Source organism: Amblyraja radiata, chromosome 5 (genome assembly GCF_010909765.2).
Source record: "Amblyraja radiata isolate CabotCenter1 chromosome 5, sAmbRad1.1.pri, whole genome shotgun sequence".
NCBI classification, from domain to species: Eukaryota; Metazoa; Chordata; class Chondrichthyes; order Rajiformes; family Rajidae; genus Amblyraja; species Amblyraja radiata.
This window is the reverse complement of record NC_045960.1, coordinates 1,914,389-1,935,634: the sequence shown is the minus strand read 5'-3', so window position 1 is coordinate 1,935,634 and position 21,246 is coordinate 1,914,389. Positions and strand designations below refer to the sequence as shown.

Sequence of the window (21,246 nt, the reverse complement as noted above, 5' to 3'; positions counted from 1 at the left end):
AAGACACAGAGATAAGGAAGTATAAGGTGTTACTCCAGCACTCTGTGTTATCTGAATGGTGTCTGGTTAGGAACATGGCAAGTGCAACGAGACATAGGTGTCCATGTAGATCAGTCATTGAAAGTAAGCATATAGGTACAACAGGCAGTGAAGAAAGCTAATGGCATGTTGGTCATCATGAGAGGAGTTGAGTTTAGGAGCAAAGAGGTCTTTCTGCAGTTGTGCAGGCCCTCATTCTGGAAATTGTGGACAGAGAGAGAGAGAGACAGAGAGCTTCACTCTATCCACCTTCCCCTCTCCTTTCCTCCCCTCCCCTTCCCTCTCCTCTCCATTTCTCTCCTCCCGCCCCCTCCCCTCTCTCAAACGTCTTGTCCTGAGCATAGGATAGGGACCAAGAGGTCCTTCTGTATTTGTACAGGGCCCTGGTGAGACCACACCTGGAGCATTGTGTGCAGTTTTGGTCTTCTAATTTGAGGAAGAACATTCTTGCTATTGAGGGAGTGCAGCGTAGGTTCACCAGGTTAATTCCCAGGATGGCGGGACTGACATATGATGAAAGAATGGGTCGACTGGGATTGTATTCGCTGGAATTTAGGATGAGAGGGGACCTTATAGAAACATTTAAAATTATTAAGGGATTGGACAGGCTAGATGCAGGAAACATGTTCCCCATGTTAGGAGAGTCCAGAACCAGAGGTCACAGTTTAAGAATGAGGGTTTGGCCATTTTCCCCCAGGGAGTTGTGAATCTGTGGAATTCTCTGCCACAGAAGGCAGTGGAGGCCAATTCACTGGATGTTTTCAAGAGAGAGCTGGATTTAGCTTTTAGGGCTAACGGAATCAAGCTATATGGGGAGAAAGCAGGAACAGGGTACTGATAGAGGATAACCAGCCGGGATCATATTGAATGGCGGTGCTGGCACGAAGGGCTGAATGGCATACTCCTGCACATATTGTCTATGTTTCTATGTAAATGCTTTTCACTCCACATCACCGTCTATATCTCTCCTGCGACTCTCAGTCTGAGGAAGGGCATCAACCTCGAAACGTCGCCCATTCCTTCTTTCCAGAGATGCTGCCCGTCCCGCTGAGTTACTGCAGCATTTTGTAGTCTGGCCCCACTTGAGGTTTTATCTCAGGTTTGCAGCCTCTGCAACTTCTGTGATTGTTCCCCCCCACGTGGTGCAGGAGCCGCGCGGGAGGGGCCGGCCGTGGCAACTGTTGCTAGGGTGGGATGGGCGGCTCCGATTGGCGGAAGACTCTTTCTGGTCCGAGGGGCGGGGCTACGTTTCGACCTATAGGACGCGTTAACTTGCGGCGTGGGGGCGGGGATGCGTCTCTGATTGGTCGGATGCAAGGTTTGAACGGTACCTGGTACATCGTAACGTCGAGGCGGGAGAGGCGGGGCCTGATCCCATTGGCCGCTGGTGCTGCCCGTCAGAGGACGAGGTGGCGGGACTCCCTCCCATTGGCCGCTGGTGGTGCCTGAGGCGTGCGGGCGGGAGGATGTACATCTCAATATTGGGATAGGTTATTGGCAGTCACCATGAACACGAAGGGCTGAAGAGCCTATTTCCTTGCGGCATAGCTAAATGTTGGGTTAGCCATATTGGTCACTACCAACAAGATGGGCCGAAGGCCTCCTGTCCCGCATTGCTCAATCCTGGGATAGGTACTTGGCGGACATATTGACATTGATGGGCCGAAGGGCCTGTACCCGTGGCAAGATACGGGCCAAATGCAGGCCAATGGGGCATCTTGGTCAACATGGATGTATTGGGTCGAAGGGCCTTTTTCTGCACTGTATCACTCTATGACCCCCTCCCTTTATCTGACCCTCTTTTTGTCTGCTTTCCACCCCCAGATTTAGTCACTTACTCCACCCATCCGCCTATCACCCCCCTCCTTCACCTGTATCCACCTATCACTCGCCAGACGATCCCACCCCCACCTTTCTTTTCCAACAATGCTCTATCCTACATTTTCCTTGATCTCCATCCCCTTTCCCTCGTTCACACAACTTACACTTCCTTATCTCTGTATCTCCCTCTCCCCTGAAGAAGGGTCTCGACCCAAAATTTCGCCCATTCCTTCTCTCAACAGACATTAGGGCTCTCACTTAACTTTTTTCCCCCGTTGTCAGCCGGGCAACCTCGGCAGCTTTTCACGTTGCCAAATGACAGTTTAAGTGGTCATTTAAGACGGATTGCATGACGCGTGCGATAATGTGCTCGGACGAAGCGCGTAGTTCCGGTCGGAATTATGGTCAATGAAGCATTCACGTATTATTTCTGCTTCAAATATAGTCACAAACTAAACATATTCACCAAACAAGACATGATATATCCCACAATGACATGCAGCAAAATTATAATACAGTATCTCAACTCTTTTTACACGTTGCAATGAATGCAATTTCTATTATCTCTTTCCACTTCCAAACAAAAATATGGTTATTCAGCGTATGATCAACCTCGGTGAGACCAAGCGCAGGCTTGGCGATCGCTTCGCACAACACCTCCACACAGTTCGCAATAACCAACCTGATCTCCCGGTGGCTCAGCACTTCAACTCCCCTTCCCATTCCAACTCCCATTCCCAGCTCTCCCACAGCCTACTGTCTCCGCATCTTCCTTTCTTTTTCCTGTCCCCCCCCCCCCCCCCCCCCCCCCCCCCCGACATCAGTCTGAAGGAGGGTCTCCACCCGAAGCATCGCCTTTTCCTTCGCTCCATAGATGCTGCCTCACCCACTGATTTTCTCCAGCTTTGTCTACCAACAGGATCCCACCTCTGGCCACATCTTCACATCCTCACCTGTCGGCTTTCCGCAGAGACCGCTCTCTCTGTAACTCCCTGGTCAATTTGTCCCTTCCCACCCAAACCACCCCCTCTCCGGGCACTTTCCCCTGCAACCACAGGAAATGCTACCCTTGTCGCGTTCCCTCCCCCCCTTGACTCCATTCAAAGACCCAAGCAGCCTTTCCAGGTGTGGCAGAGATTCACCTGCACCTCCTCCAACCTCATCTATTGTATCCGTTGCTGTAGGTGTCAGTGGCACAGCACTTCAACTCCCCCTCCCATTCCGAATCCGACCTTTCTGTCCTGGGCCTCCTCCATGGCCAGAGTGAGGCCCACCGTAAATTAGAGGAGCTGCACCTCACATTTTGCTTGGGCAGTTTACACCCCAGCGGTATGAACATTGACCTCCAATTTCAGGTAGTCCTTGCTTTCTCCTCCCCTTCCCATCTCTCCCTCAGCCCACTGTCTCCGCCTCTTCCTTTCTTCTTCCCGCCCCCCCCCCCTCCCACCCCCCGCACCCTCACATCAGTCTGAAGAAGGGTCTCGACCCGAAAGGTCGCTTATTTCCTTCACTCCATAGATGCTGCCTCACCTGCTGAGTTTCTCCAGCATTTTTGTCTACCCATTCACACAAGTTCTGTTAACCAACTTTCCTCACCCACTCCCTACAATTAGGGGGAATTTTACAGAGACAAGTTAACCTACAAAGCTAATACGTCTTTGGGATGTGGGAGGAAACCCACATGCTTGCTGGGAGAATGTGCAAATTCAACACATACAGTGCCGGAGGACAGGATCGAACACAGATCTCTGGCGTGTGAGGCAGCAAGTCCACCAGCTGTGCCACTATATTTTATTTTGCAACACATGAAAAATTATACGTTGATAACTTTGGTTACTAAAAGAAAATAAACTATCCATTGTCAGTCTTAAATCTCTAGGTGATGCTATGTCCCCATTTACAGCTACTGTATGTTTAAATTCAGTTCAAGACTATGGGGCAGTACATTGGACATAAAGTTGCTGCCTAAAATTGCCAGAGACCCATAATTGATCCTGAATATGGGTGCTGTCTGTATGGAGTTTGCTCCTTTTCCCTTTGATCGCATGGGTTTTCTCTGGGTGCTCTTGTTTCCTTCCACATTCCAAAGGTGTGCAGGAACCTTTTTCAGACCCAACCCAAAACGTAATATTTTCGTTTTGTCCAGAGATTCTGTCTGACCTGTTGAGTTACTCCAGCTTTTGTGTCTATCTTCAGTTTAAACCAGCATCTGCAGTTCCTTCCTACACACACAATATTATACAATAGAACTTTATTCATCCCAGGTGGGAAATTGTGTATGTGTGTGTGTGTATAGTTATATATTCATATACAAATATACACTGTTTTGTTTTCTCGTTTATAACATTGTTTACAGAGTACTATGTTTACATATTCTGTTGTGCTGCTGCAAGTAATGATTTCATTCTTCTAACTAGGACGAGAGAGAATAAAACACTCTTGAATCTTGACTTGTGTCGCTAATGTGTGGGATAGAACTAGTGTACAGGTGATCGGTGGTCAGCGTGGACTCGGTGGGCTGAAGGACCTGTTTCCACGCTGCATCTTTAAATTAAACTAAAAACACTAAAACCAGAGTGAGTCTAAAGAAGGGTCTCTACCCGAAACGTCATCCAATTTCTTCCCCGCACAATCAAAGCATCTTCACCCTACCATATTTAACCAACCAGACACAACTAAATTTAAGGTAGCTCTTTTTCCCCAATAACCCTTTTTTGCTTAAGTCCAAGTCAAGAGAGTTTTATTGTCATGTGTCCCAGATAGGACAATGAAATTATTCGGTCTCCATGTGGAGTTGCCCTGGAGGTGCTGCTAGCCCCTTCCTCCTCATGGAGCTAAGACTGGCTCAGTCACAGAGCTCAGAGCGGTCCCCAGGCAGAGTTAAGACTGCTCATCAAGCAGAGCTTCGTGTTGGTCTGCTCTCAAGCCTGGTGGTGGTGGTGGTGGTGGTGGTGGCCATTCGCGGACCAGGTGCTGCTAGCCCCTTCCTCCAGACCCGGATGTGCCGGGATTGGGCGCAGCGGATTGGAATCCTCGCTGCCCCGAGGAACAGATTAAACATCAACAAATCTGTCGTAAACGCTGTAAATAGATGGAGAAGCTGCTGCATAAAAATACTCTGCAGAACTGTGAGAGACGAGAGGGAGAGATGGGGCGACAGTGGGGAGGGGAGAGGGACATGGGGGGGGGGGGGGGGAGAGGGACAGGGGAAGGGGAGAGGGACAGGGGGAGGGAAGAGACAGAGGATGGGTTGAGAGAGAGAGGGGGGTGGGGGTGGGGGACAGAGTACCTTCCCGTCTCTGCACCCAAACCTGTTACAATTCATGTTAAAACCCACCGTCTATTCACGTTCCCTTTGCCAAAGAATGGTGATGGAAACACTTCACTACTTGTGCAAGTTGGTGAATATTCTGTCTTTATATATTTCAGTTTTTTATTACCTCAATAAAGTATTCTTTGAAATAAAATAAAGCTGCGAACTGAAGCAGAGAGTGAGTCGTTGAAGGGGGTGAGGGAATATGTGGGGGGTGGAGGGGGGAGGAGTAGAGAGGGGGAGTGAGTGAGGGAACACAGTGGCAGTAGAGGGAGTGAAGAGACGAGGGCTGGAGTGGGGGGAGGGAGGGAACATGTGAGGTGGGCTAGAGAGGAGGGAGGGAAGGAGTGAGTAAAGGGATGGAGAGAGCAGGGCTAGAGAGGTGCAGGGGGATGAGGGAGAGGGAGAGGGAGAGACCAGGCGTGGGGGGAGGGATGAGGAGGGTGGGGAAGCAGGGAGCAAAGGGAGGGATTCAAGGGCCTTTCACCAGCTCCGACAACGGTAAATGCTTCAAGTCGTTGCCGGACCTGTTGATGCACAGGCGCCTGCACGCCGGGGAGCAGCCCTACACCTGCAGCCACTGAGGCAAGGGCTTCAGCAACCTGTTGGTGCACCATCTGCTGGATGCTCGGCGACCATCCCTTCCCCAGCCCGGTGTGTGGATAGCGCTTTGCCATGGCCTCCCATGCCCTGTCTCACCAGCACATGCACACCAGTGGCCAGCACTACGACTGCCCGCACTGCAGTGAGGAGTTTGACAGTTCGCGGGGATTGCATCATCACCGGTGGGCCCACACCGGCGAGCGGCTGCTCCCTCTGCAGCAAGCGTTTCAAGAGCGCATGGGGGTTGCGGGAGCCCCGGCGGCTACACACCAGAGAGAGACCCTTTGTGTGCGCTGAGTGTTGCAAGGGTTTCACCCACATGTCCAGCCTGTGGCAGCACCAATGTACCCCCATCGGTGAGCGTCCCTTCACCTGCCCGCTCTGTGGTGAGGTCTTTGCCCGCTCCTCCAGCCTGCTGGCACACTGCAACGTGGATAGGCACTGTTTAGGTAGACACAAAATGCTGGAAGGGATGGGTAACGTTTCGGGTCGAGACCCTTCTTCAGTCTCAATCCGAAACGTCACCCATTCCTGCTCTCCAGAGATACTGCCTGTCCCACTGAGTTACTCCAGCATTTTGTGTCCTTTTTTTGTAAACCAGCATCTGCAGTTCCTTGTCTTTAAACCATTCTGATAAACCATCTCTGCACTTTCCCCAAAGCCTCCACATCAGTCTTGTAATGGAGTGACCAGAACAGTAGGCAATACTCCAAATGCTAACTGACCAATGTCCCTTAAAGCTGCATTCTCCTCTCTCCCCCTTCCCCAAACTCTCTCTCCACTCTCTCTCCCCCTCCCCCACACTCCCCTCTCCCTGCAGTCTCTCCCCCCCCCCTACTCGTACCCAAATTCTTTCCACCCCACCCTCCATGGCCCCCTCCTCCCACACACTCCCTCTCTCACACACTCCTTCTCTCGCTCCCTGAGGGGGCGGGACAGAGATAAAATGTAGTCAGAGACAGTAAGATGTGGGAGAACTTGGGAGGGGAGGAAATGGAAAGAGAGGGAAAGCAAGGGCTACTTGGTTAGATAAGTCAATGTTCATACCGTTGGGGTGTAAACTACCCAAGCGAATTACGAGGTGCAGTTCCTCCAATTTGTGCTGGGCCTCATTCTGACAATGGACTCCATCCAAGGACCCAAACAGTCTTTCCAGGTGAGGCAGAGGTCACATGCACCTCCTCCAACCTCATCTACTGTGTCTGCTGTTCCAGGTGTCGATTCCTGTACATCGGCGAGACCAGCGCAGGCTCGGTGATCGTTTAGCTGAACACATCCGCTCAGTCTGCCTAAACCCACCTGATCTCCCGGTGGTCCAGCACTTCAACTCCCCCTCCCATTCCCAATCTGACCTTTCTGTCCTGGGCCTCCTCCAATGTTAGAGTGAGGCCCAGCGTAAATTGGAGGAACTGCACCAATTTTGCTTGGGTAGTTTACACACTAGCGGTATGAACATTGACTTCTCTAACTTCAGATAGCCCTTGCTTTCTCTCTCCATCCCTGTCCCCTGCCCAGTTCTCCCACTTGTCTTACCGTCTCCGCATATATTCTATCTTTGTCCCGCCCCCTCCCCTGACATCAGTCTGGAGGAGGGTCTCGACCTGAAACGTCGCCCATTCCGTCTCTCGATAGATGCTGCTGACCCGCTGAGTTACTCCAGTATTTTGTGTCTACCCTGTTTCGGCAGTAGTGTTTAGTATGTAGTGTTTAGTTTGCTATAGTTGCTACTTAATATGATATTTTATCTTTATATGGAGTATGAGCTAAGGAAAGGGGATACAGATCAGTCATTGTATTCACACTCTGTCAGGTGTTTGTCGAGTCCGTTCCTGGAGGAAGTTATCTGGTGCTGTTACGCGGGCGGCCCTTGGTTCGGATATGGTAGCTTTGTCTGTAGCCTCGTGTCCTCGTGATCATTAAACTGGATTTGAAGTGAAATAACGTTGTTATTCCTGCAACTTCATTCATGGCGTCAGAAGTTTTATTCCAGAACTTTAACGGCCTGAGTTTTTTCACCCGGGATTTGTTTTTTTTTCAAGCTAGAACAACTAAATAGCCTGTCAGACGGCATAGCTATTAGCCAATCAGTCAACATGGCGGATGCATTCACCTTGCCCATGACGCTCAGCGTCAGGCTGGAGAGAAGGGCCACTGACGTCACTGCGCCCCCTCCCTCAGTGACGTCACCGCCCCCTACCAAGATGCCCCTAAGCTTCTCTTTCTCCCCCACGTTTTCTCCTCTCCTCTTCCTTCTTTCCCCCTCCCCTCTCTCTCTCTCTTCCCCCCTTCATTTATCCTCCTCACTGTCGCTTTCCCCCTCTCTCTCTCTCTATCTCTCTCCCCTCCCCTTCATTTATTCCCCCTCCTTACTCCCCTCTCAGGAGCGCTGACGTTGTGGCAGGCGGTGATGTCATGTGCACCAGTCGCCATTCTCATTCCCCGACCCTCCTGGTGGTGACATCATGTGAGGGGTGGAAGTGCCCCGGCTGCCATCTTAGTTTGTGTGGTGGGAGGTTGAGGCAATGGGTGAGGGGTGGAAGTACCTCGTCGGCCGTATTGTTGTATGTGACAATAAGCACAAACTGTGTGAAGGCGGAAGTTCGGGGACCATCTGCCAACGGGCCAGGACCGCCATCCAACCCCCCAGGTGCCAGTGTCGAGCGGCCCCTGGCCCAGCGCGGAGAAGAAACTCCAACTCCAGCCCAAACCCGCTCCCCGAAGGGCCAGGGACCGCCAGCCAACCAACCCCCCGGCGCCAGCGAAAGCTGAGCACCAGCTATACACACAAAGCGCTGCAGCAACTCAGTCCTCCACCCGCGCCGGCTGCAAGCCCGGCCCGACACCTGCGGCCTCCTCCAGACAGGGACGAGACACCCAGGAGGGGACTGGGACAGGGACGGCCCAGCAGCAACTCAACAGACCCAGACCCGACACTGACCACTGACGAGCACAATCCTGCTCACTCACCAAAGCATAAAGCAATATAAACAACAAAATACTCTTAGCTTTTAACAAAGGAACAATAAATACAAATATTTCATAGTTTGAAAGCAGTATTTCCTTACCTAGAAGAATCAAAGCTGGAAAAACGGAAGAAATGAAGGTTCACTGCTCCACTGCTTTCCAGCAATGTTTATGCTTAATCACCTTTGACCTGGGCATGCGCAGTCGGAATACCGAACGAGCTTATTGGGCAGTCTGTGTGTGTGTGGGGGGAGCGGAAGTGCTTCGGCGGCCATCTTAGTGAGGGGCACAGAGAGAGAGAGAGCGAGCGGTGATTGAGGGGGTGGGAGTGTGCGGGGCGGAAGTGCCTCGGCGGCCATCTTTGTGAGGGGCAGAGGGAGGGAGAGAGATGGCGGAGACGGAGGAGCCGCAGCGACGGAAAAGTGAGTGAGTGTGAGAGAGAGAGAATAAAGAAGATATAGAGAGGGAGGGAAATACAGGGGGGAGGGAAGAGACCAGGGGTGTAACTATGAGAGGGGGAGAGGGGTAAATGGAGGGAGACAGGGGGGTGAATGAGGGATTGAGGGGGTGGGTGTGAGGGAGAGGGATTGTGAAGGGAAACATAGAGGGAGGGAGGGAGGGAGAGAGGAATGGGAAATGGGGAGAGAGAGGGAGGGAGAGACAGAGACCAGGGGGTAAATATGAGGGAGGGAGGGAGGGAGGGTGAATGAGGGAGGTTTTGGGGGGGGTGGGTGCGAGGGAGAGAGAGGGCGGAGGAGAAAGATGGGTAAATGGAGAGAGGAGGGAAAAGGTTTTGGAGGGAGAGAGACAATAACAACAGACAACAGGTGCAGGAGTAGACCGTTCGGCCCTTCAAGCCAGCACCGTCATTCAATGTGATCATGGCTGATCATCCCCAATCAGTACCCCGTTCCTGCCTTCTCCCCATATCCCCTGACTCCGTTATTTTTAAGGGCCCTACCTAGCTCTCTCTTGAACGCATATGACAGCCCCGCCATCCCGGGAATTAACCTTGTAAACGTACGCTGCTCTCCCTCAGCCATGATAATATTGAATGGCAGTGCAGGCTCGAAGGGCCGATTGGCCTACTCCTGCACCTCTTTTTATATTTTCTATGTTTCAATGAAAGCATCCAGAGAAACTGCCTCCAGCGCCCTCTGAGGCAGCGAATTCCACAGACTCACCACTCTCTGTGAGAAAAAGTGTTTCCTCGTCTCCATTCTATATGGCTTACTCCTTATTCTTAAACTGTGGCCCCTGGTTCTGGAATCACCCAACATCAGGAACATGTTTCCTGCCTCTAGCATGTCCATACCCTTAACAATCTTATATGTTTCAATGAGATACCCTCTCATCCTTCTAAACTCCAGAGTGTACAAGCCCAGCTGCTCCATTCTCTCAGCATACGACAGCCCTGCCATCCCGGGAATTAATCTTGTAAACCTACGCTGCACTCACTGAATAGCAAAAATGTCCTTCCTCAAATTAGGGAATCAAAACTGCACACAATACTCCAGGTGTGGTCTCACTAGGGCTCTGTACAACTGCAGAAGGATCTCTTTGCTCCTATATTCGATTCCTCTTGTTATAAAGGCCAACATGCCATTTGCTTTCTTACATAGAAACATAGAAACATAGAAATTAGGTGCAGGAGTAGGCCATTCGGCCCTTCGAGCCTGCACCGCCATTCAATATGATCATGGCTGATCATCCAACTCAGTATCCTGTACCTGCCTTCTCTCCATACCCCCTGATCCCTTTAGCCACAAGGGCCACATCTAACTCCCTCTTAAATATAGCCAATGAACTGGCCTCAACTACCTTCTGTGGCAGAGAATTCTAGAGATTCACCACTCTGTGTAAAAATGATTTTCTCATCTCGGTCCTAAAAGACATCCCTCTTATCCTTAAACTGTGACCACTAGTTCTGGACTTCCCCAACGTCGGGAACAATCTTCCTGCATCTAGCCTGTCCAACCCCTTAAGAATTGTGTAAGTTTCTATAAGATCCCCCCTCAATCTTCTAAATTCTAGCGTGTACAAGCCGAGTCTATCCAGACTTTCTTCATATGAAAGTCCTGACATCCCAGGAATCAGTCTGGTGAACCTTCTCTGTACTCCCTCTGTGGCAAGAATGTCTTTCCTCAGATTTGGAGACCAAAACTGAATGCAGTACTCCAGGTGTGGTCTCACCAAGACCCTGTACAACTACAGTAGAACCTCCCTGCTCCTATACTCAAATCCTTTTGCTATTTACTTGACGCCATTTAGATAGTAATCTGCCTTCCTGTTTTTGCTACCAAAGTGGATAACCTCACATTTATCCGCAATGATGCTTCATCTGCCATGCATCTGCCCACTCCCCCAACCTGTCCAAGTCACCCTGCATTCTCATAGCATCCTCCTCACAATTCACACTGTCACCCAGCTTGCTGTCATCTACAAATTTGCTAATGTTACTTTGAATCCCTTCATCCAAATCATTGATATATTTTGTAAATAGCTGCGGTCCCAGCACCGAGCCTTGCGGTACCCCACTGGTCACTGCCTGCCATTCTGAAAGGGACCCGTTAATGCTTACTCTTTGTTTCCTGTTTGCCAACCACTTCTCTATCCATGTCAGCACTCTACCCCCAATACCATGTGGCCTAATTTTGCCCACTAATCTATGTGGGACCTTATCAAATGCTTTCAGAAAGTCCAGGTACACTACATCCACTGGCTCTCCCTTGCCATTTTCCTAGTTACATCTTCAAAAAATTCCAGAAGATTAGTCAAGCATGATTTCCCCTTTGTAAATCCATGCTGACTCGGACCGATCCTGTTACTGCTATCCAAATGTGCGGCTATCTCATCTTTTATAATTGACTCCAGCATCTTCCCCACCACCGATAACAGGTCTATAATTCCCCGTTTTCTCTCTCCCTCCTTTCTTAAAAAGTGGGATAACATTAGCTACCCTCCAATCCACAGGAACTGATCCTGAGTCTATAGAACATGGAAAATGATCACCAATGCATCCACGATTTCTAGAGCCACTTCCTTAAGTACCCTGGGATGCAGACCATCAGGCCCTGGGGATTTATCAGCCTTCAGTCCCATCAGTCTATCCAACACCATTTCCTGTGGATTTCCTTCAGTTCCTCCGTCACCCCAGATCCTCTGGCCACTACTATATCAGGAAGATTGTTTGTGTCTTCCTTAATGAAGACAGATCCAAAGTACCTGTTCAACTCATCTGCCATTTCCTTGTTCCCCATAATAAATTCACCTTTTTCGGTCTTCAAGGGTCCAACTTTGGTCTTAACTAATTTTTTCCTCTTCACACACCTAAAGAAGCTTTTACTATCCTGCTTTATATTCTTGGCTAGCTTACCTTCGTACCTCATCTTTTCTCCCCGTATTGTCTTTTTGGTTATCTTCTGTTGTTCTTTAAACATTACCCAATCCTCTTGCTTCATCTTTGCTACGTTGTACTTCTTCGTTTTAATTTTTATATTGTCCCTGACGTCCCTTGTCAGCCATGGTTGTCCCTTTCTCCCCTTGGAATCTTTCTTCCTCCTGGGAATGAACGGATCCTGCACCTTTTGTATTATTCCTAGAAACATCTGCCATTTTTGTTTCACTGTCATCCCTGCTAGTGTATCTTTCCAGTCAACCTTGGCCAGCTCCTCCCTCATGGCCCCATAGTCCCCTTTATTCAACTGTAACACTGACACCTCCGATCTACCCTTCTCCCTCTCCAATTGTAGATTAAACCCGACCATGTTATGGTCACTGCCTCCTAATGGCTCATTAACCTCGAGGTCCTTTATCAAATCCGGTTCATTACATAACACTAAATCCAGAATTGCCTTCTCCCTGGTAGGCTCCAATACAAGCTGTTCTAAGAATCCATCACGAAGGCATTCTACAAAGTCCCTTTCTTGGGGTCTAGTACCAACCTGATTTGCCCAGTCTACCTGCATGTTGAAATCTCCCATAACAACCACAGCATTACTTTTGCTACATGCCAATTTTAACTCCTGATTCAACTTGCGCCCTATGTCCAGGCTACTGTTTGGGGGCCTGTAGATTAGTCCCATTGGGGTCTTTTTACCCTTACAATTCCATAGTTCTATCCATACTGACTCCACATCTCCTGTTCAATATCACCCCCTTGCAAGGGACTGAATTCATTCCTCACCAACAGGGCAAGCCCACCCCCTCTGCCCACCTGTCTGTCTTTTCGATAGGAGGTATACTCTTGAATATTCAGTTCCCAGCCCTGGCCCTCTTGCAGCCATGTCTCAGTAATTCCCACAACATAACCATATAACAATTACAGCACGGAAACAGGCCATCTCGACCCCTCTAGTCCTGGCCGAACACATAGTCTCTCCCCTAGTCCCATATACCTGCGCTCAGACCATAACCCTCCATTCCTTTCCCATCCATATAACTATCCAATTTATTTTTAAATGATAAAAACGAACCTGCCTCCACCACCTTCACTGGAAGCTCATTCCACACAGCTACCACTCTCTGCGTAAAGAAGTTCCCCCTCATGTTACCCCTAAACTTCATTCCCTTAATTCTCAAGTCATGTCCCCTTGTTTGAATCTTCCCTACTCTGTGGGAAAAGCTTTTCCACGTCAACTCTGTCTATCCCTCTCATCATTTTAAAAACCTCTATCAAGTCCCCCCTTAACCTTCTGCGCTCCAAGAATAAGCCCTACTTGTTCAACCTTTCTCTGTAACTTAGTTGCTGAAACCCAGGCAACATTCTAGTAAATCTCCTCTGTACTTCTCTATTTTGTTGACATCCTTCCTAGAATTAGGCGACCAAAATTGTACAACCATACTCCAGAATTGCCTCACCAATGCCTTGTACATCATACTTGCCAGTTTCTAACTGAGCCTCAAGCTCGTCCACTTTATTTCCTTATACTTTGCGCATTCATATACAGCACTTTTGACCTCCGTATTCACTTCCCCCCGCGCAATTGGCCCTGACCTTACTCTGTTGTCCCTTCTCGAGCTTCTCGAGAGGGAAGGAATGAGTGAAGGGAGAGAGAGATGGGAAGGAATGAGGGATTGAGGGGCAGGGGGAGTGGAGGGGAGAGAGGGGTAAATGGATGGGAGAGGGAGGGAAAGGGTTTGGGGTAGGAAGGGGAGAGGACGGTGCAGAGAGAGAGGGGGAGAGGGTGGGGGGAGAGAGCAAAGAGAGAGAGGGGAAAGATAGGGGAAGAGAGATTGAATGAGGGGCAGGAGGGTGGTACTGTTAGGGGGAGAGAGGGGTGAGAGATGGAGGGGAGAGGTGAAAGATGCAAGAGGGGAAGGGAAGAGAGGGAATGAGAAGAAGGGAGAGAGGGGAGCAAGTGGGAACGAAAAGAGAGGGGGAAGGGGAGAGGGAGTGTGAGTCGATGGTCTTACATTGGGATAAATCTAGAACTAATCCTTTCTCCTCTCTCTCCTACCTCCCCATCTCCCCCTCTCTCTCTCTCTCTGCCTCTCTCCCTCCGTCTCTGTCTCCCTCTGTCTCTCCATCTGTCTATCTCTCTCTCTGTCTCTCTCCCCCTGTCTCTCCCCTCTGTCTCACTGTCTCACTGTATGTGTGTGTTTGTGCGTCTCTCTCTCTCTCTTAACCTCTGTCTCTCAACCTCTTTCTCTCCCTCTCCATCTCTCCCTCTCTCTCCGTCTCTGTCTCTCTCTCTCCCTCTCCGTCTCTCTGTCTCCTTTCTCGCACCCTCATTCCCTCCTTTCCTCTCCCTCCCTTCCATTCCACCCCTCTCTCTCCCAGTTGATGTTCTCCTGAAGGCGGTGGGAGATACGCCGATCATGAAGCAGAAGAAATGGACGGTGGAGAGATCGCGGACAATCCAGGCGCTCGGGCTCTTCGTGACAAAGTTCCTCAAGTTGGAGGCCGGAGAGCAGCTGGTGGGGGAGCGGAAGGCTCACTCCCTCCCTCTCTCCCTCTCTCCCCCTCTCCCCATCTCCCTCTCTCCCTCTCCCTCTCTACCCCTCTCCCCCTCTCTCTCCCTCTCCCTCTCTCTCCCTCCCTCTCTTTCCCTCCGTCTCTTTCCCTCCGTCTCTCTCTCTCCCCCTCTCTCCCCGATAGGAAGAGAGAGAATGAGGGAGGATAGGACCAACCTTTCTCTGAAGAAGCGTCTTGATCCGAAACGTCACCCATTCCTTCTCTCCAGAGATGCTGCCTGTCCCGCTGAGTTACTGCAGCATTTTGTGTCTATTATTCCCCCTCTCTCCCTCCCTCTCTATCTCTCCCCCCTCTCCCTCCGTCTCTCTCCCCCTCTCTCTACCATCCTCTCTCTCCCTCACTCACTCCCTCTCACTCTCCCTCTCTCGCCCACTCCCCCCTCTTTCGCGCTCTCTCCCTTTCTCTCTCTATATCCCTCTCCCCCTCCCTCTCTCCCTCTTCAATCCCGCTCGCCTCCCCTCTCTCTCTCCCTCTCTCTCCCGTCTCTCTCCCCTCCTCTCTCCCCCTCTCTCCCCTCCTCTCTCCCTCTCTCCCCCCTCTCTCTCCCCCTCAGATAGATTAGACAATAACCTCCACATACATCCTCTCCACATCCACTCTATCTGAGGCAGGATGTGCTGGCCCTAGAGAAGGTCTTGAGGAGGTTTACCAGAATGATCCCAGGAATGAGCAGGTTAACATAGGATGAGCATTTGTCGGCACTGGGCCTGTACTCGCCGGAGTTTAGAAGAATGAGAGGGGGGACATCATTGAAACTTTACCGAATAGTGAAAGTCCTTGATATAGTGGATGTAGAGAGGATGTTTCCACCAGTGGGAGAGTCTAGGACCAGAGGACACAGCCTCAGAATTAAAGGACGTTCCTTTAGAAAGGAGATGAGGAGGAATTTCTTTAGCCAGAGGGTGGTGAATCTGTGGGATTCGTTGCCACAGATGGCGGTGGAGGCCAAGTCGGTGGATATATTTAATGCAGAGATAGATTCTTGATTAGCACAGGTGTCAGGGGTTATGGGGAGAAGGCAGGAGAATGGGGTTAGGAGGGAGCGATAGATCAGCCGTGATTGAATGGTGGTGTAGACTCGATGGGCCGAATGGCCAAATTCTGCTTTTTGTGTCTAATCCTGGACTCTTTAAACCTCTCTCTTTTCCCTTTTAGTTTATTTACGTGAATCAGTCTTTTGCCCCCTCGCCCGAGCAGGACGTCGGGACACTATTCGAGGTGGGTTTATATCCAAGATTCATATCTGGTCTTTTACGCTTTAAGTGTAGTTTGTTGTCACGTGTACTGAGGTGCAGCAAAAAGCTTTCTTGTTTAATTCTATCCAGTCAGCGGAAAGACTATACATGATTACAATCGAGCCGCCCTCAATGTACATATACAGGATAACGGGAATAATGTCAATAGGACTCGGTGGGCCGAAGGGCCTGTTTCCATGCTGTATCTCTAAACTAAACTAGTGAGTGAACGGGCGATCGCTGGTCAGCACGGACTCGGTGGGCCGAAGGGCCTGTTTCCGCGCTGTATCACTCTGTGACTAAACGTTATTCCCATTATCCTGTATCTGTACACTGTGGACGGCTCGATTGTAATCATGTATAGTCTTTCCACTGACAGGATATCTTGCAACAAGAAAGTTTTTCACTGTACCTTGGTACACGTGGCAATAAACTACACTGACTGAATCCTTTAGAGGGGAGGGAAGGAGAGGGAAAAGTTCTAGCTGTTTTCTAATAGACTTTTCTGTCTGTTTTTAGTGCTTTGGAAGTGACAATAAGTTGGTGCTCCACTACTGCAAATCACAAGCATGGGGGTGAAGACAATAGACAACAGGTGCAGGAGGCCATTCGGCCCTTCGAACCAGCACCGCCATTGAATATGATCATGGCTGATCATCCACAATCAGTACCCCGTTCCTGCCTTCTCCCCATATCCCCTGACTACGCTATCTTTAACAGCTCTATCTAACTTTCTCTTGAAAGCATTCAGAGAATTGGCCTCCACTGCCTTCTGAGGCAGAGAATTCCACAGATTCACAACTCTCTGGGTGAAGAAGCTTTTCCTCATCTCCGTTCTAAATGGCGTACCCCTTATTCTTAAACTGTGTGGCCCCTGGTTTTGGACTCCCCCAGCATCGGGAACATGTTTCCTGCCTCTAGCGTGTCCAATCCCTTAATAATCTTATATGTTTCAATAAGATCCCCTCTCATTCTTCTAAATTCCAGTGTATACAAGCCCAGTCGCTCCATTCTATCAACATATGACAGTCCCGCAATCCTGGGAATTAACCTGGTGAACCTACGCTGCACTCCCTCAATGGCAAGAATGTCATTTCTCAAATTTGGAGACCAAAACTGCACACAATACTCCAGGTGTGGTCTCACCAGGGCCCTGTACAACTGCAGAAGGTCCTCTTGGCTCCTATACTATGCTCAAGGCAAGACATTTGGGAGAGACCAGGGGAGGAGAGGAGTGGGGGGGAGAGAGTGAAGCTCTCGGTCTCTCTCTGTCCACAATTTCCAGAATGTATAAACTCAATAAAATGATTATTGTCTCTTGACCAAAGAATGATTTATGATTCTGGGGTAGTCCCCGCCCCCCTCTCTCCCCCCACCCAATCCCCACCTCTCTTTCCCCCTCCCCTCTCTCTCTTTCTCCCCCCCCTCTCTCTCTCTCTCCCCTCTCTCTCTCCTCTCCCCCCTCGCTGTGCCCCCCTGTCTCTCCACCCTCTCACCCCCCTCTCTCTTTCTCTCTCCCATCCCTCTCCACCCTCTCTCCCTCTCCCTCAAATATATTTTCAACATATTTGTTAGAAATTTGGATCATTTGGTGATTTTGTACTATGGCGGTGGGTGTGTTACCACGGTTTGTTCTGTATTGTGATCATAGAAACATAGAAATTAGGTGCAGGAGTAGGCCATTCGGCCCTTCGAGCCTGCACCGCCATTCAATATGATCATGGCTGATCATCCAACTCAGTATCCTGTACCTGCCTTCCCTCCATACCCCCTGATCCCTTTAGCCACAAGGGCCACATCTAACTCCCTCTTAAATATAGCCAATGAACTGGCCTCAACTATCTTCTGTGGCAGAGAATTCCAGAGATTCACCACTCTGTGTGAAAATTGTTTTTCTCATCTCGGTCAGAAAAGACTTCCCCCTTATCCTTAAACTGTGACCCCTTGTTCTGGACTTCCCCAACATCGGGAATAATCTTCCTGCATCTAGCCTGTCCAACCCCTTAAGAATTTTGTACGTTTCTATAAGATCCCCCCTCAATCTTCTAAATTCTAGCGAGTACAAGCCGAGTCTGTCCAGTAATTAAATACATTATTTTGATACAAAAAAAAGTGTGCAGAGCTTCACGACGCATTGAATTGAAGGTCACAACGCAAGCTGGTAGAACGTCATGGAAACACCTGGAATATTGTGCAGTTTTGGTCTAGAAATTTGAGGAAGGAAATTCTTGATATTGAAGGTTCACCAGGTTAATTCCCGGGATGGCAAATTTAGAAGGATGAGGGGATCTTATTGAAACATAATATTCTTGAAGGATTGGACCGGCAAGATGTGGGAAACATGTTCCCGATGTTGGGGGAGTCCAGAAGCAGGGTCACACACAGTTTAAGATTAAGGGGTTGGCCGTTTAGGACTGAGATGAGGAGAAACATTTCCACCTAGAGTTGTGAATCTGTGGAATTATCTGCCATAGAAGGCAGTGGAGGCCGATTGACTGGATGTTTTCAACAGAGAGTTAGATTTAGCTCTTAAAGATAGCTGAGTCAAGGGATATGGGGAGAAGACAGGGACGGAGTAGGAATAGTTTGAAGGGCCGAATAGCCTACTCTTGAGGCCTATTAATGCAATGTGACATTTGAATGTCCCTTGTAGCAGTGTCCAGAGGGCAAGAGCACCGCCACTCCACCAAAGGTCTGTAGGGGTGGAGCGGCTCTGCTGTCAGCGGCCGGAGGGCTGGTGATGGGATCTAGGGAGTGGGCAGGGCTGAAGATGTCCTGGTAGGGTTGCTTCTGGGCCTGGCCAAGAATTAACCTGGTGAACCTACGCTGCACTCCCGCAATAGCAAGAATGTCCTTCCTCAATACTCCAGGTGTGGTCTCACCAGGGCCCTGTACAACTGCAAAAAACCCTGTTTGCTCCTATACTCAACTCCTCTCATGATGAAGGCCAACATGCAATTAGCTTTCTTCACTGCCTGATGTACCTGCATGCTTATGCCCCTGTCCCACCTAAGAAACCTGAACGGAAACCTCTGGAGACCGCACGGAAACCTTGGGTGGGGCGCAAAGTCGCCAGAGGTTTCCGTTCAGGTTTCCTAAGTGGGACAGGGGCATAAACTTCATTCCATTGAGGGTCTGTAGGGGTGGGGAGTGGCTCTGCTGTCAGCGACCATTGGACTGGTGACGGGATCTAGGGAGTGGGCAGGGCTGAAGGTGGCCTGGTTGGGTTGCTCCTAGGCCTGGCCAAGCTGGCCATCCACAAGTCACGGTGCCAGGCGGAAGAGGGCTTTTGCCCGAGCTAGATGCTTGCCCCGTTACCGGGTGGTGTTAGAGAGGGACATAGCTGTACCGTCTACTTCTTCCGTAAGATTGTAACATAGTTGGTTGGAAATTGAGATAACTTGGTGGTGGGTGCGCTGCCATGGTTTTGTGTGGTAATAGTGTAGTTTAGAGGTACAGTGCGGAAACAGGCACTTCGGCCGACAGAGACCGCACCGGCCAGCGATCTCCACACTAACAGTATCCTACGCAGTGGGGGACATTTTACAATCTTTACCGAAGCCAATTAACCTACAAACCCGCACGTCTTTGGAGCGTGGGAGGAAACTGGAGCACCCGGATAATCGAACCCGGGTCTCTGGCGCTGTGAGGCGGCAACTCTACCGATGCACCACCGTGACACCCTAAATAAATAGTAATTAAATAAATCATATTTGGTACGTCTGGATGCAAGGGGAGTTGAAGGAGCTGAATTGAAATGGTTGAAGGTGAAAATAGAGGAGGGAGGCGAGGGGGAGGAAGGGGGATTAGAGGAGGGGAGGGGAGAGGGTTAGAGGGTACAGGAAATGGGGCGAGGGTGGAGAACGAGGGGGTGATGGAGGAGGGAGAGGGTTAGGTGGAGAGAGGGAATGAGGGGGGAGGGGATGTAGAGGATACAGGAAGGGGTTAGAGGATTAAAAATGATGGGAAGAGGGAGAGGTGAGGAGGTCAGAGGCTAAAGAGGGAGAGAATAAATGAAGAGGAGAGCTAGAGGGGGGAAAGAGGAGGGGGCACAGAGGGGTGAGATAGAAGGGGGAGAGGGTTTCAATGAGGTTCCCGCCCTCGTTCTTCTAAACTCCAGCGAGTACAGCCACGCTCATCATACGTTAACCCACTAATTCCTGAGGTTCTGGTGAAACCTCCTCTGGACCCTCTCCGGAGCCAGCACATCCTTCCTCAGATACGGGGCCCAAAACTGCCCTAATACTCCAAATGTCGTTGAACCAGCACCTTGTAGAGCCTCAGTATCAGTAACGGCTTTGTGATACCACACAGAAACAGGCCCTTCGGCCCATCGTGTCCATGCAGACAATCGATCACCTGTTCATAGAGTGAAGCGTTGAAACAGGCATTCAGCCCAACCTGGCTTGTATTCACTAGAATGCAGAAGGGCGAGAGGGGATATCTTGTAAACACATAAAATTCTTAAGGGATTTGACCGGCTAGATGCAAGAAACATGTTCCCGATGTTGGGAATGTCCAAAACCAGAGGTCACACAGTTTAAGTATAAGCAGGTGTACAGGGCCCTGGCGAGACCGCACCTGGAGTATTGAGTGTAGTTTTGGTCTCGTTATTTGAGGAAGGACATTCTTACTATTGAGGGAGTGCAGTGTACAGGGATGGTGGGACTGACATACGATGAAAGAATGGGTCGACTGGGCTTGTATCAGGCACGTACTCAGGGTAGACAGTCAGTCGGCTTTAAAAAAATCTTAAATCGCACATGTGCAGATTGTTCTCTCCGTAAACTGTCAATCGACTTTTATAAAGTCTTCAAAAGCTATATCTCTTAATAAAGTACCGTATTTCCCGGCAATGAAAATGCACCTGCGTCGAAGACGCAACAAGGCTGGCGGAATTTAGAATTTCCCACGCTCAAAAAAATAAAAAATTAAATTAAAGAAATTAACAATTCAATTTGCCCGAGGCTTCCAAATCGCCTTCATTCTGAATTACTGAATGGGTGGGGGGTGGAGGGTGACGGCAGGTGGAGAGATGGTGGGAAAAACGGGAGCACACCGGGACAAGTTGAATCAGTTGTGATCGTATTGAATGACAATACTAGCTCAAGGGACCAATTGGGGGGAGAGTTCCTTTCACAGCATGTGGGGAGTGTGGCCAGGGGTAAAATTGCGGGGAGGGCAGGAGCGTTGAGAAGGAGGGGGTTGGGGATCATGCCAGAAACACACTCACTGCTGCCGCGACGCTCCAGGCGCATTGTGGCCGGGGAGGGAAGTAGCTCAGGTGGCTGCGA

At 50.0% G+C, this 21,246-nt stretch overlaps 2 protein-coding genes across 2 annotated transcripts in view; both read left to right on the top strand.

The window, feature by feature from the left end:
• The window catches only part of LOC116972886 (oocyte zinc finger protein XlCOF6-like), a 411,853-nt gene that overhangs the window by 118,792 nt on the left and 271,815 nt on the right, over window positions 1-21,246 (top strand). The gene's annotated exons all lie outside the window — the stretch shown is intronic.
• On the top strand, window positions 9,067-17,274 carry atg12 (autophagy related 12). The gene is made up of 4 exons (XM_033020512.1): window positions 9,067-9,162; window positions 14,523-14,659; window positions 15,873-15,935; window positions 16,472-17,274. Exons 1-4 carry the CDS (start codon window positions 9,129-9,131, stop codon window positions 16,529-16,531), a joined length of 294 nt encoding a protein of 97 aa, XP_032876403.1. The 5' UTR covers window positions 9,067-9,128; the 3' UTR covers window positions 16,532-17,274.